The sequence below is a fragment of the Canis lupus genome, chromosome 10 (assembly GCF_003254725.2).
Source record: "Canis lupus dingo isolate Sandy chromosome 10, ASM325472v2, whole genome shotgun sequence".
NCBI lineage: Eukaryota > Metazoa > Chordata > Mammalia > Carnivora > Canidae > Canis > Canis lupus.
In genome coordinates, this window is record NC_064252.1 from 51,649,722 (window position 1) to 51,674,783 (window position 25,062).

Genomic DNA, 25,062 nt, shown 5'->3' on the forward strand with positions numbered 1-25,062 from the left:
GGTAAGGACATGCTTACCTCACAAGAAGGTATAGACTATGAAAATATAATTCAGAGACTCTGCAAGTGGATTGAGTATGGTTACCTAAGTGCTTTGGAGTGGATCCCATGGGACTTATCTCTCCCTCTAGAAACCTCCAAACCTGGAGTCTATCATTATCAATTCTTGGGTTTCACACTGCCTTCTCTAGGCCTCTCTTACAAAAATGGAAATTCCTCTAGAAAGAAGAACATCATGACCCAAACATGTTGATGTACACTGATGGATCAAGTAATAGTCTTGCTGATGGAAAAGACAAGCTGCTTGTAGGAGAAAACACAGTCAACAGGTTAGAGGAATGAGGAGAAGAGGTGAGCAGTATGAAAACCTCACCTTCTTGATGATCAGTTAAGAGAAGGTTCTTGCCCTCCTTGAGCTGCCATGCTCGGGCAGCAACCTCACCCTGAACATCATTTCAGAAGAAAAATCTGACCCTATTTTCCTAGCATTGACAATGGCAGCAAAGTTGCCTCAGCTAGACACCTAACTGATAAAAGCAACTGTATAATTTCCATTGTGCCCATTTTTGTAGTCACGACGACATCCTTAGATCCTTACAACATTGACAGCCAGGGAGATAGCTAATAATTCCTTTCCAATAATCACCAGCCCCTGTGTAAAAGGACTTCTGGCCCCATATGCAGGATGGTTCTATGTGGGATGTACTTAGGCGAGGCATGGGGGAAGGAAGACTTTGGGGGTTATTAGGGTTGAGGGGCAAAAATCACTGTCCTCACTTGGGTCCATGTCTGACCTAGAAGTAAATCACATAGCAATGATTCTTTTTAGAACTGTGTCCCCTGTTGAACACGTCTCCCCAGTCCTCCAGGTGCCACCATTACTGTACCCTGGAATTATAGCAGCTGCCCCTTAGTAGGTCTCCCTTGAGTGTATAGTCTGTACCTACTGGCCAATCTACAGACCAAATAATTGTCATCTTGTTGCTCTGCTGCTCAAAATCTTAGAGCTTACTCTTTAGTAGTAGGCCTGAACTCCCCTCTTTTAATTTCTTTTTTCGAATCTTACCAAACCCAGTCTATCCTAATGCAGTTCTACTCCTCAGTGTGTAGCTTCTTTTGAGTTGGGACTTAGTTTCTCCCCCTCCTCTGCCTACTTCATGGTCTTTTCACCTTATATGCATTTGCTCATCTCTTCCCACCCCTCCCTGCCACAGGAAGTCCCTCTTTTCTGTCTTTCCAAATTTTATTTATCCCTTAAGTTGCAGCTAAGTGCTCTGATTACTGCAGCCCAAAGTATTGGGTCAGTCCTCTCATTTATGACCAGTACCACACAGCTCTACAGATGTGTTGCTCCCAGCGATTAATGGATGCTAGCTAACCTTTCTCCACCAAAGACTGAGCAGTTTGAGAGCTGTCCATAGATGTCTCCTATATTTCTCACAAGGCCATGCCCTCCATCCTTTTTCAACCACCCCCTTTATAAACTATTACTCTCTACTTGGCCTGCATTATCTTTCTTTATACCACTAACAACACCTAACATTATCCAGCATTGTTTCTTCAACTAGAATATAAGTTCCATAAGGGCAGAGGCTTCATCTATCTTGCCATCCTTTGTATACCCAGTAACTGCTACAAAGCCTAGAATATAGTAGGACTTCAGTAAATGATTGTTGAATGATTGAATGAATGAGTTTTTATTTATTGGCCAATTCATATCCAAAGTGATGGAGGAGAAAAGGGGAACCAATCCTTTCCACTATGTATGTGGCTGCCATACTTCTAAAACTGAACCCTCAGATGGTCCTTTTCCCATCAGAAAAGAGAGCCAAACTTGGCTGTACACCCCTAATATTCCAATTCATAGAGGTATAGAGGTATTGCACATTCCTGTCAGGAGAGCCCTGTAATCAGGGTCTATAGGCAAGGCCAGCTTACTGCTACAAAATGCATGGACTTTTACTACTCGGCCTACTTCATGGATTGCTCTGAGGTTCAAATGCAAGAAAGTATAACAAAAGGTGTTAAATTGTAAATCAACATAAAAATGGGAAGCATTAGTTGACCAGCTGGTGGTGTGAAGAACTGGAATTAATTTTTATGGAGACAGCAAGGGATATTGCGGACAACGAGTATTGAAAATAAACATTAAAAGGCAGAGTTAGGAGCTCTCCAGTAGAACCCTGAAAGATAATGCAGTTTTGCTTGTTTGGAAGACCTTTCTAGATACATCAGAAGTTCAGTAAGAAGGATGCTTTTTTCCTTTGAGAAGCAAGAATTATGTATTCCCACATTTGAATACTGGTCAGTGGATCCTTTCTGAAAGAAAAAGTTAAAAAAGCTTTCAAAAACGTTAGGAATATTGATGGGGGCAGAATATCCCACCATCATCACTATTGTCATCAGCATCTCAAATGAATCCTTGCCAATGATCTCAAAAGGTAAATATTACTTTATTTTCTTTCTTTCTTTGTTTTTTTTTTAAATTTAAGCCTAGGGGAGAACTGTGGAACAAAGATAGATGAAGTCACTTACGTGGACTCTCTTAGCTAGTAAATAACAGGGTCAAGAATTTAATAAGAATTGCTAACACTTATTAAGAATTTCCTAAACATCAGTCTTTGTTCTTAATGACTTCTTTAATATAATACAAAGATGCAGGTTAATGTTATTCCTGGCTTATAGAAAGGAAGACTGAGATTGAGAAATAAAACCATTCCTTAAGGTCACACAACTAGGAAGGGCAGGAGCCAAGACCTAAGCCTAGACAGGTGGCTCTGGAGCCCATGTACTTCTATACTACTCTGTGCTGCTGCCTGAGTCCCTAGTATCTGTTCTTTGAGATGTCCAACATATGGTTCAACTTTTATAATCAGAGAAGCTATTTTCATTACTCCTACTAAATAAAATGAGGGAGGAATACAGAACAGAAAGTGGGGGATTTAAGGGAGGGATGGGGAAGAAACAGCCTGAGTTGCTTAGGTGAGTTCTAATGAAGACTCTCCTGGAATTATTCCTGGCTGGAGAAAGCAGATGGTGTGGCTGCTGTTAACAGGGATCCTAAGGAGGGTCTAACAAGCCTGCCTGTGAGTAGAAGATGGTTGTCAGTTGGGGAGGGGCCCTACCCAGCTGTGTGAAGGGTTTGCTAAAATGGAATTAGGGCTTATTGAGAAGTAAAGAGCAACATCCAGCTGCCTGAGAATTACATTGACAGGATGCAAAGGCAAGAGAATATTGTGTAAACCTTATTTACAGATCAATAGATAATCTTTCATACACAAAAGGTCAGCTCCAGGAAGGCAGAGCAGCAAAGAAAGAAATATAGCCTGCAAATACAATATTGACTTAAAAAATGCACCCAGATGAATCCTTTGATGTATATTCTTCTAGTCAAAGTACATTTCTTTATTCATGAGTTTTTTTCTAACCACTTTAGGTTCCTCAGTGAGGTATGAAGGCAGTGATGAAGAATGTTGATTTCTAGTTGTCTTGAATTCTGTGCCATCAAATGATGAGCATGAAATGGAATCAATGCTGAAAATTTCAGAACAACATTTCTGTGTGTGTGTGTGTGTGTGTGTGTGTGGCAATTAGGATGCTCAAGTCAAATGGAAACTTACCCCTAACCCCTTGTAATTTCCTGCTTTGGTGGCTGTGATAATAAACATTTATCCTGGCTTCAGGAAAATAAACAACTATTCAATCCTCCTGGTTCCCTCTGGATTCCTTCATCCATTTTGTGTTTCTCCTTTGCCTTGAAGCAAGTAGTTCATCATCCCAAAGAGTATCTGAAATCGTTGCCATCCACCTCTACCTGGCTGCTGGATTGTAAGGCCATTTATGACTGCTGCTCAGACACAAATAAGCATGGAAGGAAAAGGAAGCTTTACTGGGCTTTGTTTCCATTATAGACTCTTTCAGATTAGAGGTCCAACTAATTTAGATCCCTTATCAGTATGGAAACTTTTTCAAAGGGCCACAGTCTGAGCCCTGAATAGAAGTATTGCTGGTAGAAGTGCCTCTGGAGTGCAGAGTTGATATGGTTCCCAGGGTCACCATATGCCACATCTGAAGGAAGAAAAGCCCACTCTTGAAAAGCCCACTCTTGGCAATAAGTCAAAAGACTTAAGATGGACAACTCTTCCTCTTAACTTCCTGGGGGAGATCAGCAAGGCAGTGGATGTGAAAGAATTTTACACACTGTAGAATTATATAAATATTTTTTTCAGAGTAATAAAGGAGGATACTTTGACAATGACACAGTTCCTCCAAACTGCATACAAATTCTTTTCTCAAATGCGCTGAGAACAGTAACCTCCTCTTATGAAAGGATGTGGCTGGAATGGGTCACCTACAGCTTTGTCTAGACTGGTAGGGGAGCCAGGCGGGACTGGGGACTGACTATTCAACCCTTCAGAGTGAGCAAAGGACACAAAGCAGAGGCTGGATTGATGACTGATGGCATAGATTTTAGCTTCTTCCAGCGTCAAAGTCATAGCCTGGCCCCTCTATTTGGTCAAAGTTTCCATTCCTCCCCCCTAGGGCTATGCCTTCTATGCCCACATCTTCCCAGTTCCTCCCCAGATCTAATCCCCTAGAGGGAAGGCTGAGGGTCCTCATTAATAAGAGTGAATGGTGTTGACCACAAAGTGTGGCCCAATGATGGGTCTAATTATGGATCTCTTGATTTAAAACTTGGCAATGATTCCTCATACCTTATTCACCTACTCCCAGCCCAGCGTTCTGACTACTATTCATGCTGTTATTATCAAGGGCAATGGAATATGTATTGAAGGGATGGTTTTCTTCTTGGCTCTATTCTCTGTAGGAGTACTTTTCACTTCACGTATGAGTGGCCGTCAACCTGCATGCCCTAACGTGATTTTATTCTGTTATTGAAGATTCTGTGGCTCCCATATTCCACTCAGACTATTTTTAAGTGTAAAGGGAGAGAAAGAAGGGAAGATGACAGTTGGGAAAGAAAGCAAAAAGGATTGAAAGAAGCCAACTGGGTAGTAGGCACTAATAATTTTCTTTGTATAATTATTATTTCTTCTTCTTCTTCTTTCTTTTCTTTCTTTCTTTCTTTCTTTCTTTCTTTCTTTCTTTCTTAGCACAGGAGCAGGAAGGGGGAGGGGCAGAGGGGGTGAGAAAATCTTAGGCAAGTTCTATGTCCAGTATGGAGCCCAATGCAGGGCTTGATCTCACAACCCTGAGATCACAACTTGAGCCAAAATCAAGAGTCAGACACTTAACTGACTGAGCCACCCAGGCATTCTTGTTTGTATAGTTATTTATAGTTTGTATACTGAAAAACAATTTTCAAAATGTTTTTTACAGACATAATCTTACCCTATTTACAGATAAGGAAACGGAGGCTTAGAAAACTTTGCTATCTACCTAATAAATATCAGTATCCCACCTGGAAATCAGTACCTTCTGCCATCATATATAATTTTTTTTTCTGTACTGCTCCATGAAATGTAAGGGCATTTCCCAAACTTGTCTTCTTAAACTCATGACAAACAGTGTAAGTAAAAGCTGAAGGTCTTAGTGACCACCATAACTCTTATTCAGCCCTTACTGGACTTTTCCTGAGAGTCGACTGGTAAACTCTGGTTGGCCAGAAATAATTATCCTATAAAATGCTCAGTACATTTATTAACGTTTTTGAACACTTCATACTTCGTGTAATATCTTCATATATCTCACTCGAGGGTCCTATACAAGTGTATCTCAGAGATCCAGCAATTGATCTAAGAGTAAATAGTGGGTTGAAGATGAAGTTATAGGCTTTTTAAAAAAATTCTAAGACCGATGCCTTTTTTGTTATGCCATATTTCTTCCACTGTTATGTGTCTAATCCAGGTTTGCCTCTGCAGACAGTATAGCAAAGTCCATTTGGGGAGCCAAGCCTCCCAAGTCTGAAACTAGAAGAGGTCATAACCCTGACTTCTGAGCATGACTGCCTACACTTGTGGGGCATAGTGCAAAATGAAATGCAGGGCTCTTTGTTAAAAACATGTTTAAGCATTTCAAGACAGTAACAGCAGGGAATTAAATGCAGTGGGGGGCCCTCTGGGTATGGGGTGCTTTTGAGCCTCAAGCCCTATGTGACTGCAAGGGCAGTGAAACTAGCCCTGCCTCTGACAGTAACTCAGGAATTGACAACCTTGATTATTTTTCAGACCCTTTCCAGGGCTCCTGTCAGGGAGAGGAAGTTCCATGTCATAGACTCTGTTCTGTTATATCTTTTATTCCCTTAGTCACTCAGAACTGAGTGACTGTATTGTATACAATGGCCAAGTGTTGCTCATTGTACCTACTAACTCCAGTTCTTATGGATAAAAATTGAGGATTAGTCAAAGTATCACTAGCAGCTACTAATAATATGAGCATTCACCATGTGACAGGCATAGTGTAAAACTTTTTACATACTTTAAAGTGGTTATAAAGATGTCCTCTATTCTCTATCCTTCCTTGCATTGACATACCTTATTTTGTGACTTTGCAGCTTTTTCCATAAAAAAAAAAAAAAAAGTAAAGTCTATTTCTTTACCTCTTGAATCAAGGCTGGCCCCATGAGTTCCTTTGGCTAATAAAATGCTCCAGAAGAGGGATCCCTGGGTGGCGCAGCGGTTTGGCGCCTGCCTTTGGCCCAGGGCGCGATCCTGGAGACCCAGGATCGAATCCCACGTCAGGCTCCCGGTGCATGGAGCCTGCTTCTCCCTCTGCCTATGTCTCTGCCTCTCTCTCTCTCTCTCTCTCTCTGTGACTATCATAAATAAATAAAAATTAAAAAAAAATGCTCCAGAAGAGACAGTGTACTAGTTCAGGGTGTAGATCTCAAGAGGCTTAAAAGCTTTAGCTCTCTGTTGGGACCCCAAGACTGCCATTAGAACAAGTCTTTGTTAGCCTACTGAAATGAGCATCACTTTGTGGAGACCTGTCACCTCAACTGAGACCATCTGCAGCAGCCAGCCACCAGTTGATCTGCCACCAAACTGTAGTTACTTAAGTGAGCTTAGCTGAGGCCTGGCGAAGAGTCCAGGCCGCAGATCCATTCCACAGATCAACTCAGGTGAGAGGCAATAAATAGCTGTTGCTTTAAACCTTTTTTTTTTTTTTGGCAGGGGTGGGGTTGATACATTATTATATTATAGGTAACAGATATATATCTATCATTACTATTATTTCCATTCTTGTGACAGGGAAATAAACTTTGAGAGATTAAGTTCTAGCCTATGAAAAGTAGCTAGTGAAGGGGCTTAGTGTGACTTCTAGCCCAACTTCTTTTTTTTTTTTAAGATTTATTTATTTATTTATTCATCACACACACACACACACACACACACACACACACACACACACACACACACACAGTGGGGGGGAGGGAGAAGCAGGCTCCATGCAGGGAGCCCGATGTGGGACTTGATCCCGGGTCTCCAGGATCACGCTCTGGGCTAAAGGCGGTGCTAAACCGCTGAGCCACCGGGCTGCCCTACTTCTAGCCCAACTTCTTATGTGGCATTTTATGGGGTCCTATCCTAGTACTCTGGGCTCTGTCAGGCACTCAGCTATTTTGAAAGCCATTTGAATGGAAGAAGCAGGGTTTTTGCTGATGGGGCAGGCTCAAAGGATGGAGCTCAAACACTAGGAATCTCTCTTCTGATACAATACCATGTCTATTATTAACTAAAACTCACAAAATAAATCACTGTAATGTATCAAAGAAAAAATGCATATGTGCAGAACCAAAGAGATGATGTCTTTGAGGTCGAGGTCACAGCTAAATGCTAGCACAAATTCTGGCTGCATCTTATTAACACTAAATTATGACTGAGTTCTGCAAGAGGTCCATGTGACAATTCCATTAATGCAAATGGCATGGCTTATGATGTCTGTTTTTGTAAATGAAAATAAAAATGCAATTATATTAGTGGAACTCACTTATTAAACTAAAATAAAATCCGCCGGGGATTCCCGGGTGGCTTAGCGGTTTAGCACCTGCCTTTGGCCCAGGGCATGATCCTGGAGTCCTAGAATCAAGTCCCACATTGGGCTCCCTGCATGGAGCCTGCTTTTCCCTCTGCCTCTCTCTATCTCTCATGAATAAATAAATAAAATCTTTTAAAAAAAATCCACCAGCAAGTGTTATCCCACATCTTTTATAAAAAACTGTTGTTCCCCGGAGTAGCAAGTGGACATTTTACTAAAACAGGAATACACAATTTGTTTATAGAGGGGGCACCAGAATATCTATAAAAGTTCTTACAAATATCGTAGGTTGGGAAGGCTCTGGAAGGCATCAGGGTCGATGTATAGCAGGTTGTTGGCCTTTTCAATTCTACTGCAAAACAGAAGAACATGCACATGAACTAACATTAAGAAATGCTGTAGTATTTTTCACATTATACAAAGAGTATATCAGTCATTCACCTACTTATCCATCTATCCATCCATCATTTTAACAAAAAGTTGAGACTGCATGCAGTGCTTTTACTACACCAAACTGTACACACTAAGTATTAACCCATTTTTCTCCCATAACTAATGTCCTCTTGCGACCTGTTAATCATAGCCAAACAAAGCACTGGTTGACTGGGTCCTTTTCACTCAGTACACTGCATCTTGAAACCAGTAAGTGTCTGAGGAGGCTAAGAGGGCAGGGATGAGACTTAGGGAAAAAAAAAAAAAGTAAAGAGGCAAAGGAAAACAAAGGTCACATGAAAAGCAGTGGACATCTCTGATTTTAACCAGCACAGTAGCTGGGAATGTGCTGGTGATTTCCTTCCAGCTATAGACAGGTTGCTCTCACAGTTCCTGAAATGTGGTGACTTCTGCCCTTGTTGGCTTTTTCTGTGTCCTGATCAATAGTCTGGAGGTGAGCATGTTCACATTTGGATTCCAACAGAGAGAGGCTGCCCTTTCCTCATCTTGCTGGATCAATGTATATTTGCAGAGATGCTCTGTGTTAATTACTTCCTCCCTGTTTCATTAGCTTTTATGTTGCAGTAACCTGTAGCTACCCAGATCCAAGTGCCAGGTAATTAATTATTTTAAGTACAGTCAGTGCTACATGGGGGTGAGCACCTCTCTATGCGGGGAAGAGATGAAAGAGCCATTCCATTAGCTCCACTGCACAGTGAACCACAGAGAAGGATGCTTGCTTGATTCTGTCCAGAGGGCTGGCTGTCCTTTGGTTCATTTCTTTGACATTCCCTGTGGGTTCTGAGACCCTGGTCAAAACTCTTTTCCCAACTAAGATAAGGAGAGACCAAACAGAAGAAAGGAAGGAAGGAACAGGAAGGCAATGGGGGAGAGCCGGGGAAAGCATCGTTTACAGAGGCTTAATGGTATTGAGCAATAATGCAGGTAGGAGGCAGAATGGGAGAAGGAAGGAAAAGGAAAGGGTAGTCTGCTAGTATGGACAGACCAAGTGCCATTTCTAAACAAATATATGAATTATGTGAATGTGTATATGTATATATATGCTTGGCAAATGCTAAGATATTTTTAAAAAAATAATGTTAGGATTTATTTTCAAGTCCTTATCCTGCTGTGGGTTTGGCTGGGTAACTTTAGATTAGTCTTGCAGCTTCTCTGTGTCTTTCATCCTCATCTGTAACATTAAGAAAGTGGTTTGGTGGCTTTCCTAACTATGTTCTGTGGGAATTTTGTGAGATATTAATATATGCCCCAGAAGAAGAAACCTTTTCAATAATAGTGGTTGAGAAATCCTCAATAAAATATCCTCCTTGGAGATTCTAAGTATGCATTTGCATGTTATAGATTCTGAGTTTTCCTATAGTAAGTGAATCTAATTTTATTTGCCCAGTGTTTCCTAATCTTATTTGACCCTAGAGTTGTTTACCTTTTTTAAAAATAAAACAATAATTTCCTGAGTGTTTAATGATAAACAGAATATACTTTGGAAAAATTGGGACCAGATAGTCCCCAGTCTCTTCTGCCTTGACATTTTATGATTCTGTGAATTAATTTATTGTAATTATAGGCTGGTGTGAAACAGAAATGTACCTGTATGAATACTGACAGGTGTGTTAAATGTGAATGCCAAAAAGAGAAGGCAAATTGGGTTGTAATAAGGAACCAAGGATCGTTATGACATACTGACTCTATGCTAGTTGATGTGTTAGGTCTAATTTATATATACCTCCTTTATTCATCACAGTGATCCTATTATTATTATTCTCATTTTACAGATAAGAAAACTAAGTCTTGGAATGATTTTGTATGTTGGCCAAGATTTTACGGTGATATATGGTATAGGCAATATTCAAGTGAGGATTGCCTATCTTTAACTATATCATGTGGGGTTTGTTTTGGACTTTAACTCTGGAATAATTTTAAATGAGAGGATGAGATGGAGGTATCTTCAGTTGCAGAACAAGGTCCTTGGGTCTACCATTGAAAAAAATCTGGGGCGGAGGGAGCAGGAAAAGACTAGGTTATGGGCTGGTACCAGGATGGCCAGGCAGAGAGACACAACCATGCCTTTTGGGCAAATTTTGACAATTTCTAGAGATTAGAGACTAGAGCAGAGAGCCTTCCAGGGATGTACACAAAATTTAAGGCTATTGCCAACAATCATGAGCAAACCCCACAGGATCTTGCTTACATTTCATGTAATTTGGACAGGTTGGAGAACACGTTTGCCTCTATCACTTCCAAGACTTCATTCTGTGAGATCTCTCTGCAAACAAACAAACAAACAACAAACTGTAATTTAAGTCAGTTCAGCTATACTCCACAGATGGATTTAGGGCTCATCATAGAGCCCCCTGCCTACAATGATTCCTGAGACACACACAACTCTATTCCTTCCCTCAAGGGAGTCAGCTATAATAATGAGACAAAGCTAACATATGAGATGCTAATACTTATAGAACAAGAGAATAAGCCTAAGGTGATGGCTCAGTTAGTTTATAGGTTATTCAGTCTACAGATGTAGCAACTGAGGCCCAGAAAGGGAAAGAGAATTGATTAAAGATATTTACAGAATATACAGGATGAAGATAAACTTTAAGTTCCTTAGATCCTGCAGAGGTCAGCAAACTTTCTGCAGGGCTAGATGGTAATATCTTTTGGCTTTGTGGGTCATTTGATTTCTGTCACAACTGCTCAATTGATAATGCAATGCAAAAATACCTGTAGATAACAACTAAGTGTATGAGTATGATTGTCCAATAAAACTTTATCTATAAAAATAGGTGGCAGGGTGGATTTGTGCCATGGGCTCTAGCTCAATGATGTTGCTCTACATCATGGAGTCAATTTCTTCTCTCTGCTAATCTAGCTATGGGAGATGAGAACCTCAATTCAGTTTTTTTTAAAAGGAGCATGACTTTAAATACCTTCTCCCTCCGTACCATTACCTAAGTAGGGGTTGTTACTGCAGGGCCCTTGGTCTTAATGTCTTGACCTAAAATACCCAGAAAAGATCTTTCAGGTCTCAGTTTTGTTTTTTTTTTCTTGCTGGAGTAATTTGAGGACAGTGGAGAGTGAAGTCCACTATGCCAAAGCCCAGAGCTTGAGAAGATAGAGGGTGGCTTAATCACTTAATGTTTATAAAGTGGCTCACAGATGAAACGTGCTATTATTAGGCCTCCAGAGGAAGGCTCATGCAGTTTTAATGTGGCAGCTGAGAGTGTCTCAGGAAATCTCATAGGCAGCATGCATTCTAATTGGCTGAGGCAGAAGCACAGTCGGCTGGCCTGGGATTTAGCTGAAGAGCTCTAGAAAGTCTCTTGATCAGGGACAAGCCTGGAGGGCAGAGCATGGAGGAAGTTTTAAAGGGGAGATGTGATTATGAGCAGCAGCCATCTCAGTGAGGGGGAGCTGGTGACATCTGGAGCTTGTCAACTCAGTGGTAGTGGGTCACTTCTCACAGGCCCCTAGGAGTGAGAGAAAAGAGTCTTCTTATTCTATGATAGCATTTTTTCATGATTTACCTCGTAAACTCATATATTCACAATTTTTATAGTTGAACCATAGGTAAGGGTGGGGTGTGTGTGTATGTGAGATAGAACACGTTGGCCATTTATTTTTCTCCTCTGTCCTATAAGTGGAAAGAATACTGGGAGCTACAGAAATGGGGAAGAGAAAGGGGTGTTAGACCTAGAAAAAGAAGATGTTAATTTGAACACTTAAAGGAATTGAATGAAAAGGTTGTATAGGGGAAGGGTAAGTCACGGAAGAAGAACTACATGATAGACAGGGCTTAAATCCAAATGGGGCCATATCTTCCAAAAATGATTTCTAGGTTCACTTGCTGCAACCAGTAGGTTTGGTTCAGTACTTATCTCAGCCTAATATTACCTAAAAGGTAGGTATTTCTCCTTTCCTGAATTCATGTGCTAGAGTTTCCTATCTGGATTCCCTCCTCCCCTCCCTCCCTTCTTTCATTTTATCAAGCAGAACTACAAATTATTAGAATGAACAAACCAAAGAACACTTCTAAATTATTTCAGAAGGTAGTTCATATTTTATAGTATCAACTTATAGGACAGGGTATGGGGTTGTGTAGGGGGAGGAGGGGCCTTTGGCTGGATAAGGTTTGAGGGAAAGTGAACAGTAGTGGAAAAGCACATCACCGAGAAGTTCAGAGATCTTGTTTCAGTCCGACCTAGTGCCATCTCTAGTTATTTCTATTATCATTTATTACATATCTATATTTACCAACTACTCCATATACACTGTCTCTAATCCTTTTGACATGCCTGCATTTTGATCTCCATGTTAAAAAAGAGCCACCTCTGACTGATTGCAGGGCTGGAACACTTTCTTTTACACATCCTGCCTCCCAGGCCACCTTGAGCCCAGTGTTTCCACTCCTGTGTATTTACTCAAGATAAATAAAAATGTATGCCTTCCCAAAGTCTTGTAGACAAATGTTCATTGCAGCTTTATTTGTAATAATCCAAAGCTGAGGACAACCCAATGGATAAACTATAGAATATCCATATGATGAAATACTCATCAATAAAATGGAATAAACTGTGGATACAACATGGTTGAATTTTTAAAAAATTATGTCAAGTAAAAGAATGCATACTGTATAATTCCACCTATATGAGGTACTAAAACAGGAAAAACTAATTTATGGTGACAGAAATCAGAGTAATTGTCACCTGGGGCCTGGGATGGATGTTGCTGACAGAGAGAGGTAAGGGGAAACTTTCTGGGGTGATGAAAATGTTCTGTATCAAGACTGGGGAAATAGTAACATGAGTATACATGCTTGTCTAACTTGTTAAACTTAAAATGAGTGCATTCAGGGGCACCTGGGGGGCTCAGTCAGTTAAATATCTGACTTCTGCTCAGGTCATGAACTTGGGGTCCTGGGATTGAGCTCCTTGTCAAGTTCTGTGTTCAGTGGGAGAATCTGCTTGTCCTCCTCCCTCTGTCCCTCCCCCTACAGTGCTCTTTCTCAAATAAAATATTTTTTAAAATGGGTACATTTATTGTGTATAGAACAAAAGTTATTTGAAAGGTGACTTTTATGCAAGGGAAGGAGAAGAAACTCCTTTTTGTTTGTGTTTTGAGAACTCTGAATTAAGAGAATTAAAAGAAGAATCTCGATCATATTGTTTGGCTAGAGGGTGGTGTTCAAATCCTAGTTCTATCCTGGTGATTTTGAATAAGCATCCTTCCCCTCTTGTCCATTGCTGCCCCTCATCTGCAAAGTGAATAGTTGGACTGAGGCATAGTTTCTCAACCCTGACTGTATGTTAGAATCTTCTGGTGGACCTTAAAAAAATCTCCAAAGCCTGGGTCCACACCAATGAGTTGGATTTTAGTCTGGAGTGGGACTCTGGTATTATTATTTTTTCTCCCTTTAATTCTCCAAGCAATGGTGATTCTCATATGCGGGAAAGATTGAGAACTGCTGGGTTAGATGATCATTAAGGTCCCTTTTAGATCAATGGATTTTATCTTAAAGTTTGCTTCAGGAACAAGAAGGGCCAATTTTCCCTTGGTTATTGAGACAATAAATTAGACAAATAAGGTTCTTGGAACACAAGATAATGAGAGATAATGAGGCAAAATAGTAGCAAGATAAACCAGAGATATAACCTGGAATCAGGAGTAAAACAGAGGGGGCACTAGTTAGGTTTAGTTTTTCATAAATAAAAAAATTTAAACAAAAAGTCACAACATTTCAGATGTTAAATGTGTAGCAAGAGCTACTATGGAAAGTATATAAGAATGTTTGTTTAATACTGATAATTGATAGTATTTTTTATTATGCATAGCTTCTCTTAATTTTTAGTGTACTATTTTTAATTAGTGCAGTCAGTCCTATCTCCAGTGAGGTTTAACAAAGGTTACCTGAGTTGACTAAGATAATACACAATTGTGAGGATCATTAAATTGGTCTTTGAAGGGAGGATGTGGAATTTTTACATCCAAAAACCTTATATAATTAAGAAACCATTCTTTGTCTCAATAGCTTCAGTTAAGAATTTTCTTTGCAATTGTGACAAATCATTGCAATTGGCACAATTCCAGCGGTTGATGGCATTTTTGTAGGCAACAGGTAAAGGGTTTGTGAGGAGAGGAGAGCTCTAGGGATGTGATAGATTAGCTGTCTCAAAGTGTGGTCTTGTGGCCAAAAGTATTTTTGTAATAATTCTAAAATATTTTTTCACTCTCCTCTATGAGGATACAGTGGAGTACAAGGATTATTCGATTATTATTATGTAATATGGCAACAGCTATAATGCGGAAGCAGATATGAGATTCCATCTGTCTTCTAGTAAGCCAGATATTGAACATTTTTGCAAAAAGGTAAGTAAGTCCATGGTACTGTACACACTATTTTTTTTTGGAAAAGATGGTTATTTTGCACAATTATTTGTGTTAACATGTAGGGATTTATTCTTTTAAAAATGGACTGACAAAATGTTTCCCACTTTTTAACTTTTAGTATGATAAATGTTGGTTGCTATAACCCACATAAACAAAATCTCTTTGGTGTCTTTAATAACTGTTAAGAGTGTAAAGAGATATTAAAAACAGAAAGTTTGGGAACTGTTCACTGTAGACATTGAATGCAGCCTTTCTTAGGTGAAGAGATCTTGACTCTCTGGAAAGCTTATTTCTAGAGATGAGGCCTTACTACTTTTCTAGGATAGTGCTTCTCAATAGTTCATGCACAGATGAAATCACCTGGGAATCTTGTTCAAATGCTTCTCCATGGGAAGATCTTGAGTGAGGCTGGAGGTTCTGCATTTCTAATATCTCAGGTGATGGGGATGGTACTGGTTTTGAGTACAAGGCTCTTTAGAAGTGTGGTAGTAACACCCCACCAGACTTTTCTCTACATCACACACATGGTTACATGTGAGAAGCATGATGGAGGAATTCGATTAAGCCAAGGAGAGTGAGGCACTTGATTTTAAAAACCCTGTATCCCCAGTGGAAAGTCTCCCCTTTCTCTCTTGTTGAAGTTTTCCTAACTTTTAATTCTCACAAGACTTCTTTGATTTGCTTAGTTAAAAGAATTACATTGTTTTGTCTTTGCTCTTTTTTTTTTTTTTTTTTGGCAGGGCTGTGTGGTCATTGTCTAATTCCCCAACTTGACTTTGAATTTCTGATGGTATCTTATTCATCAATCTTCGTATCTTTAGCATCTAGTGGTAAGTTGGCATATAATAGGTACTTAATAAATATTTAGTGTATAAATGGAGGAAAAGTAGTCTTCAGCTCCAGGAATGGCATCTGCAAAGGGGACGACGCTTGTCTTCAGTCTTTTTCCATCCCTTTTCTGTAGGCAGCATGCCCAAATTTCAGCCGAGGCTAGCTTGTCTGTGAGTTAGGCATTTGTTCCAGGGAGTTTCACATGTAATACACAGCATAGAAGGGGCATATATATGTATTTGGTCTGCCCTTCTAGTAGCTTCTGAATGCCTCAAACTCTACTTCTCTGGGTCAAAGCATTTCCCAGCTCCCTGTGGCTCCCAGATGAAGTCTTTGAATTGACAAAACACCCATGGAGGAGGAAACAGCAGAGATGACTGGTATGATTCTATGATTGGGAGTTAGAGAAGTTGACTTTTAAGGTCTCTTCTGGGCATGCAATTCCATGTTTACTTGAAGAAAGGGGAGATGTGCTTGCACGAGATTCTAGGGGTTTTCAGGGCATTGTTTCTGGAGTGAGTTTCCAAGACACAATTTCTACTCTAGATTTGCATTCTTCTGGTCAGTAGAGTGGTATTTATATACAGGTTCACTTGATGGAAGGGGGTGGGGTGTTCAGTAGGAACTTTAGGGAATGAATGTGCATGTAGAATTCAGTCAAGTCTAGCTTAAAACTTCAGACTATCACAGAGAGGTATTAATTTGTCAACCGTTTTGCCTGATATTTACTTGTCGAATGCTGGGACTGTTTGATTCACAGTAGAATTGCTATGGGTTTACAGGATAAGGAATAACTAAAAAACTGTAACCAGGGGCACCTGAGTGGCTCAGTGGTTGAGTGTCTGCCTTTGGCTCAGGTAGTGATCCTGGGATCCATGGAGTCCTGCACTGGGCTCCCCGCAGGGAGCCTGCTTCTCCTTCTGCCTTTGTCTCTGCCTCTCTCTCTCTTTCATGAATTAATGAATGAATGAATAAATAAACAAATAGAATCTTTAGAAAAACCCATCATCAGAAGTCTCAGTGACATCTATGAATAGGGATGTAATAAGAAATTAAATACCCACAGAGACTTCTTTGTTGTTTTCTTTTCCTCCCCCCAACATAGGAGATATTCTCCAACTGGGTCTGCCTTTTCTTTTCCCTCCTCCCCTGACTTTCCACAGAGCATTTTCCTCTAATACATCCAAAATACCCCTTCCTAACTGGGCACATTAGGGGATTCAATTGCATTAAAGTATTTTTAATATTCGTTAAATCAAATTTCTTTTGTTTTTAATAACCTCAGACTAAATTTAGTTGACTGTCTTCCTTCTCTGAGTCCCTGTGGCCTGGGATCCCCACACATACTCTGCTGTAGCCCTCGCCTACTGTATTGAATTTGCATTCTGGTTTGTCTCCTTCACTAGACAAAGAGGACAGCGACATTGTCTTTTATCTTAGTATTCCTGCTACCAGCCAAATGTTTGCTGAATGAATGAATTATCTTTGAAAGATTATAAAAGATTTTCTACCTTGGCTCTTGCACAAGAAAGCTGTGTTCTTGAAAACTTGCAGTAAACAGAGTATTTACAAATCAAATTGTGTATTAGCACAGGAAGGAAGCTTCTTGTTTAGCAGAACATTGGAGTGAATATTTAAAAGAGTTCAGAATGAATTCAACAAATGTTCAACAGATTTTGATTAAGCAACTTTTGTGTTTCAGGCACTAGGCTGAGTGCTGGGATCTAAAAGATGAAAATTTGTCCTAGGTTTTGGCAATCATCTCTAAGTAAGTCTAGCATTCTAGGCTTTCTTTTAACTGGGTACTATCTTTATTTAATGGGCTAAGTCTGAGTAACTAGAAAAAATAAAAAAGATGGTTGGTATGTTGCATTTGAATATAGCTGCAGGTATATGAATAATATACTTTTACATATAGTACATATACTATAATTACATATGTATTACTCATTAAATGTTTAATATGATTATACATAATCTACACAATACATATATACATATGGATATGTATAAATATATAATATATATGTGCATACATGTATATATGTGTGTGTATATACACACATAGATGTCTGTACACACATACATACATATTATGTGGTTTTCTATATTTCTATCCTATATTTACTCCCCAAATTCTTCTGGAAATGTGAATTATAATTTTAAAAATTATAGGACAGGGAAGGTGAAAATTCCAGTGAAAATGCATTGCAGAAAATTTCATAATGATCTCCAAATACATACTTAATCCTCTCATTTAGAATTTCCTTCAGGTCAGATCCAGAGGCTAAAATAGAGACCTGAGTCTGAATCCTGCCTCCATTTCTTACTAGTTGTGTAACTGTGGGCAAGTTACAGAGTCTCACTGAGCTTCAGTTTCCTTGTATGTAAAGTGGAGTAATGACTGCCTTAGAGGGTTGTCGAAGGGACAAAAATAAGATTGTATGTGTGAAAGCACAATGTTCGTCACATGGTAAATTCCAGGTGTCACCATACCTGCCAGACAGCCTGTCTTCTTGTGGAGTTTAGGACTGAATTCCTCTGCAACTGGGAGATATTGAGCTAGCCAACCAGTGTGCTGGGGAAAATGATGCTAGCTAGCAAAGGTCCTAGGAACAGTTCTCTCAACCCCATCTACAGATTAGATTCTTAAACCAGGTGATATATAGCATTACCCTAATCTCGATTCTGAGTTTATTCCACAGAGACCTACCATCTGGTCTGTTTTTGGCCTTCAAAAAAGAGTGGGCAGTGCATGAAGGTGCCCCAATAAGGATGTCTCTGTCACTGAAGGCATAACCTAAAAAGGATATTGTTCCCTTTGGGACAGGGTCAATATAGAATGCAACTTATTGTCAGTGTGTGGTAAGGACATTGCCAAAGGGCTCCTCTCCCTTCCTCAGTGACAGCAGGTAGATGCCTTCCTTTCCAGATATGTCACATCTGCTTCCTTCCCCTGGGCTAAGTGAGTCTTTCTAAAGATGCTCTAACTATGTCCTCCAGATGAGACAGATTAAAGAACTCTCCATGACTCGATCTGAGACAATTAAATACAGCTCACTCTCAAATACATCAACGGCAAATGATTGTGTCCATTATTAGTTTTGTTTTGATTTAGAATGTTGAGTAATTATATTTTGAAGTAATGTATTTCCCTCACTTCCCACAGCAGATGAGGAAAAGGACTAAAATCACAATCATAATAGCTTACTTTGTTTATTATGTACAAAATAGTTTATTAAGTAGCTAAATAGTTTGTTATGTACTTGTTTGCCAATTTTTCTGTGCTTCAAATCTATTAAATTGCTTAATGATCATAACAACCCTATGAGGTAAGTATCACTCCTAGTCCCTTTACAGAAGAGGAAAAAGAGGCATATAGAGGTTAAACAATTTCTCCAATTACTACAGAGCCAGTAAGTAAAGTTAACCTTGGATATGATCATGGGGCCTCAAAAGGGTGGCAGAAATCAGATAGGCCATATTTACAGTGAGTTGGAAAATTATTTCCACTTAAGAAAATCCTGTTGGAGTAGAAATCCTTTTGGGAGTGATTTGCCTATAAAACAACTGAATACTCCTCCATCCCTCCATGCTGCGTTGTACTAGAGTTCTGGTAAGGCAATATATCAATGTGCAAATTCACCTTTCATAGATAGTCTCAAAGCAATGACTCATATGATAAGTGCTTTTTTAGTATATTCTCTATGCAAGTGTAGAGTATATAAAAAGCAAGAACTGTCTCCCAAGAATAAGCAATTTAATTGGAGGGAAGCAACATGCATGAGACATTGCGAGTGCAAAGTCAACAGAATAGAAGTGGAGGAAAGTGTGAGAAGGATGCCCAACAGAGAGCAATGCAGAACAGAGTGGAGAGGAGGGAATCAATACATTTTATTCCTTTTCCTCATATACCATATTTTCTCTCTCATGCCCTCTGAATGTCAGCGTTTTTGAGACTCTGTCCTTGTATTTCTCAAGCTTTCCCTGTTAGATCCTCTCCATTGATGTTTCACATGGTATTGGGACATATTTCTCTCTTAGACCAGAGTCCATGTATACAACTACCAAATCCATATTCTACTATATGTTCTGTGAACACTGCATGGACAACTAGTCTAGAGCAGGCTTCTCCTTTTCTTCCCCCAACTCTCTTCCCTTTCCCAATTAGTAACTCTAGCCAGTAGCTTTGTCATCCCTACTGGTTCACTAGACCAAACCCATGCTTTAAATGTTGGGGTCACCTCTAACTCCTCTTCAATATTTAATAGATCCTACATCCTCTCAATTTCTTTTTTTCTGTGTTTCTTGCAAATGTTTTCACTCTCCACCATCATTATTGTAATTATGGCCCTTTGCAATTTCAGCTAGACCACTAGTTATTAACAGTCATGTGATGACTCAGGAGTGGTTTGATGTGGGTCATGAGTCCTCTTTTTGCAAACAATTAAGTGGCCCACTGATTTACTTAAAATTTTGGGGTAAATCCAAGGTTATGTATATAATATACAAGAAAATAAAAATGGATTGGCTAATGGAGACAAAGGTGGAGTAAAAAGTGATGCCTTAGGAGTTCATCTCTGCCTGAATACAGGAGGGTAGCTAGTACTTAGGCATGGGAGCCATGAGGATACTTCTTTGTGAAAGCAAATGGAATTAAGAGAGTGATTAAAAAAAAGAGAGAGAAGGGGGGAGAAAGAGAGAGGAAAGGGGAAGAGATTTTCTGGAGGGAGAATGATATTAGAGCTAGAAGTTAAAAAAAAAGATAGATAACTTCTTTTTTATTCTGTATACCTATTGGGAATTGTTTAAACAGGAATTTATTGAGTTCTAAGTGATGGAAGACAAGGGGTTGGGAAGGTATAAGGGAGTGGAGACTGTGTGTAGAGAAGAAAGGAAAGGGGTGTTGATTGGGTCGCTTGGCTTCAGTGTAGTTTGCCAGATTCAGCAGAGGCAAAAGAAAGGGGGGAGGTAGGAAGGTAGGTCGTGCTTCTGACAGATAAGCCATGATAAATTATCTGTAGAATTGGGGCACATGGAAGTTTGAGCTGTGTAACTCAAGGCTGCAACCATAATAATGATAGTGATGGTAATTAACCTTTATTACATACTGTTGTGTAGCAGGCATAGTGTGAAATGCTCTACATGGGTAATCTCACTAATGACCTTGTTTTATTAAGGCTTTGCTGAATTGTATTTGTCGTAGTTTACATACACATGTGAATGGCAGTGTGGACCTGGAAGACAGACCTGGATTAAAATTCTACCTTTATCATTGCCAGTTGTGTGAGCTTAGACAAGTCAACTAACTCCTATGAGACTTAGTCCAGTGGGCATCATTATAACTACATTTTGGGTTTTAATGAAAACTATGGGTATAGTACATGGCATGAAAGAGCTTTTTAGCTATCTATCAAAATCTATTTTTTTCTCTCTTATTTTTGAGTGTATAGCTAGATTACATTTTCTGGCTAATTTTGCTGCTAGTCATTGTCTTGTGTGGAGAAGTTTCCTCCCATGGAATGTGAGCAGAAGTGTTTTATACAACTGTAGGCCTGGCCCATAGCTCCTCATGTGTGTTCCTCCGTGTTCTGTCTCTTGCCATCCAACTTATCTGGAGATGCCCAGGCCAACTTTGGAAGCCATGATTAAAAATGGTGAAGCTACTGTTGCCCCAGCATCCTTTTTAAAAAAGATTTTATTTATTTATTCATGAGAGGCAGAGACATAGGCAGAGGGAGAAGCAGGCTTCTTGCAGGGAGCCTGGTGTGGGACTCGATCCCAGGACCCTGGGATGATTCCTTGAGCCAAAAGCAGGCACTCAACCGCCGAGGCACCCAGGCGTCCCTGCCCTGGCATCCTAAATAAAGGGCTGAGGAACACTACTCTGGATTACTAGGTAACAAAGAAAGAAACTTATTCTTAAAGCCCCTGACATTTTGGAATTTGTTTTCCTCTATCCATTCTAATACCAAAGACTCTAGCACCCTACATGGTATCTAGTATTTGCCCAACAAATGCTCCTCATATCAGGGCATGTATTGGTTTTCCATCTACCATCTGGTGAAAAACTGGGTATATACGCTAAGTGTTTAAATTTTTGTTGGCTGTTTAATTAGAAGTCATGTAGGAGTATTGCTTGGCCATACTGGAGAAGACAAACACCTCAAAAATTCCCCTCAATATTAAGTCTCTATTTGATCTCATTTACCAGAGACCTTTATTAAGCCCAGTGATACAGAATTTACTACCTGTGATGGAGTTTGGATGGCCTGTTACTGTGAGCGCACCAGATGGCTGCTCCTTTTTGAATTATAATCCCTTGGTTTTTTTTTTCTTTTTCAATTATGTCATGAAAGAAGAAATACCAGCATGACAGAAAGAACAACTTTTTAACAATGGGGACTACTAAATCCATTAGCACACAGACCCTGGGAGGGGTGTTCAGATTAAGAAATTTGAACCTCTAGCTCTCTAAACTCCAACAATGTGGAGCTGCATGAAGCGAGGTCTCTTGAATGGGAAAGAGGAAGTCCTTCATCGCTTTGTCAAATCATTGGAACTCTGAGACCCATCTCCTGTAGTAAGATGTTGATAAGGCCCTCTGTACCTAAGTATATTTCATACTCAATTCTTTGTAGTTGGTCGGGCTATTGAAGATCATATGAATAATGTATGTCATGCAGGAGGAAAAAAACACAGTGTTATGCAAAGGTTATGCTGCTTACCATTATTTTTTATTACTTCACTGGAGTCATGAGACCTAGGTTCTAGTCTTGACTCTGCTGCTAATTAACCACTCTGCTTGAGTCAAATCAGTTACCTTCTCTGGGCCTTTGTTCCTCATCTATAAAACAACACTGTTGATCCAGATGATCTCGTGGGTCCCTTCTACCCTAGAATTCAGTGATTTTAATTATTTCTGTGATTCTGTTATTAAAAGGCAGCCAGCCACATCGTCAGCAGTCCTGCATGACAGCTGGCTTCTGTTTCTAACAAGCTGGGGTGAAGGGCTCCATGGAGCTTCCTTCTTAAGGCACCTTAAGCTCTGTGGGGTAGCCAGCAAGGGCCATTCTCTCTGATCTTGGGACAAGGGGAGAAGGTACCTCTAGTCTGAGCTGTTATTCTCCTGAAGATGGTCCTTGTTTTATTGTCAGCTTAAAGACAGCTCTGTTCATCCCCTGTAAGCCAGTGTTGAATTTCTCCTTTTCATGTATCCTGAATCTTTTACCAAAAGAAACACTAATATGTTGGTGTGTGTGTGTGTGTGTGCACGCATGTGTGAGACAATTATTACAGGCTCTCCTGTACACTTCTGCCACTGTACAGCACCCCAAAAGCTTCCTTGATAATTATCTCTGGGATCTATTATACCCTTTTTTTTTGCTATCCTTCCCATACCTATAACATAATTTGCCCTTCCCCAAATGGCTCTCATCTTCTTTCCAGTCTCTGTTTTCACTCTGTAATTCATAATTACTCTCCCTTTTATGCCTCACCATTTTCCACCTCATTAACTCTTATTCTTGGCATAAAAGTGCCTCCTTTATGGGATACAGTGAAGGAACAAGAAGGAATTCACATTTGGCCACTTCTGAATTTGAGTTGGATTGATTCTTATTTTCGCCTTTGGAATGCACGAATGTAGCACCCTTAAAAGCATCCTGCATGGAAAACTGATACCATCCTGCCCTTTGCTACATTTTCAGAATTTCTTTGAATTCTGAAATTTAGGGTCCCATTTTTACTGACTACATATTTCATTGATTTTATTCAATTTCTGAGCAGATTTCTCCATCTTACATCAAATGGCAGTTGAAAGCACTACTCTAGGGCTACCTTTGCCACATGTTGGTACTGAAAGTATCCCTATTTTTACAGCAAAGGGCTGTATAGTCAGGAAAAAGGAAGTAAGTCTTGAAAAAGAGATTCCTATTTTATAAGACTTTGGAGACTTTGCCACTGCCTGGAGAAAAATGCCATCATTTTAGAAAGTTGAGGAGGAGAATGGACTGTCTTTTGATCTGAGTCTGATTTAGCCTGTTAAGGGCACCCAAGATTTTGAGAATCATCAACCTAGTTCAGTATATATTCAGGCCTTTTCTATGCCTTGGAAACCTTTGTTTAAACAAAAACTTAGCAGCAAAACAAATAATGATGGGATTATTCCTGTTGAGGTCTAGGATGTTGGCTGTGGGGCAGAAGAAAAGAATGCATATTTCCCCTCTCTCTTTAGCAACTTCTGGGGGAATTTTTGTACTCCCATGCATGTCTGTAATTTGTGAAATGCACATTTGTCCTTTACTAATATAACGTCTGGTAACAAGATCTTGTTAGGAAGACGTCTTTTAGAGAATGTTTTTTGTTTTGTAGTATGCCTAAAAGGAGAATTTTACAGTATCAGCAAAGGACGGAAGGCAGGCCCTTGAGTGGTTATCTTTTAGATTTTCATGTCCTACACATGCATCCTTTCTTTTTTTCCCGGAGTAACAAAGGAACAAGAAGCTCTATTTACACAGGTAATTAATAACTGAGCTGGTCTAGGTGAAGATGTTCTTTATGATAAGAGTGCATTTTCGTTCATCTACTTAAGCATTTTTTTTTGCTGAGGCTGTAGACACTGAGTCAAGGCTAACTAGGAAAAGAGATATGTATGTTAGGAACTAGGCAACAGAGCTAGTATTGTAGACCCATACAAGTACTCATAGATTCATCTAGGCTGTGTGAAGCTGGCAAAGTTATTTAAATTCTCTGAGCCTCTGGGGCACCTGGGTGGCTCAGGGGTTGAGTGTCTGCCTTTGGCTCAGGTCATGATCCTGGGGTCCTAGGATTAAGTCCCACATCAGGCTCCCTGTGGAGAGTCTACTCCTCCCTCTGTGTCTCTGCCTCTCTCTGCATGTCTTTTGTGAATAAATAAAATCTTAAAAAAAATCTGAGCCTCAGTTTCTTCATACCTGAAGTGAGGACAATAGTATTTACCGACAAAACTTTGTGAGGACTGACTACTAAATAATTACATGTTAAGTATCTAAAGCTTAGTAAGTATTAAAGAGATGTTTATTATTATTTTGTTCTAGAGTTTAGTGACTATAAATCCCTGGAGGTCAAGGACTTTGTTAAATTCATAGCTTGTAACCTCTGCACCCGGCAGGCGCTCCACAAATGTGTGCTGATTGGACAGATGACATCCACAGGATTTGAAATCCTTTGCCTTACATTGATTAAAGTAAACTTTACCCTCACACCTAACTAGCAGAGCAGGAAGGAAACTCACCAATTTTAAAGGCAACCTTTATAGTTTTCTCCAAGGAAGCCTTCTCTAATCCTTGGAATTAAGACATTTGCTTTCCTCTGAGCTTCCCCAGCACATTCCTTGTGTCTTTATCAGAGTATTTTATAT

At 39.7% G+C, this 25,062-nt stretch overlaps 1 protein-coding gene across 7 annotated transcripts in view; it reads right to left on the reverse strand.

The window, feature by feature from the left end:
* Positions 1-25,062, reverse strand: part of FSHR (follicle stimulating hormone receptor) — a 179,343-nt gene that overhangs the window by 50,790 nt on the left and 103,491 nt on the right. For 3 of the 7 annotated variants that reach the window (XM_025466406.3, XM_025466419.3, XM_025466441.3), the window contains 2 exons: positions 10,639-10,713; positions 8,275-8,349 (listed from right to left, as the gene is read on the reverse strand). In XM_025466406.3, coding sequence (XP_025322191.3) covers positions 8,275-8,349; positions 10,639-10,713 — 150 coding nt within the window. The remainder of the gene's footprint in view (positions 1-8,274; positions 8,350-10,638; positions 10,714-25,062) is intronic. The other 4 variants (XM_025466415.3, XM_025466451.3, XM_025466426.3 and 1 more) reach the window with 2 other exon arrangements.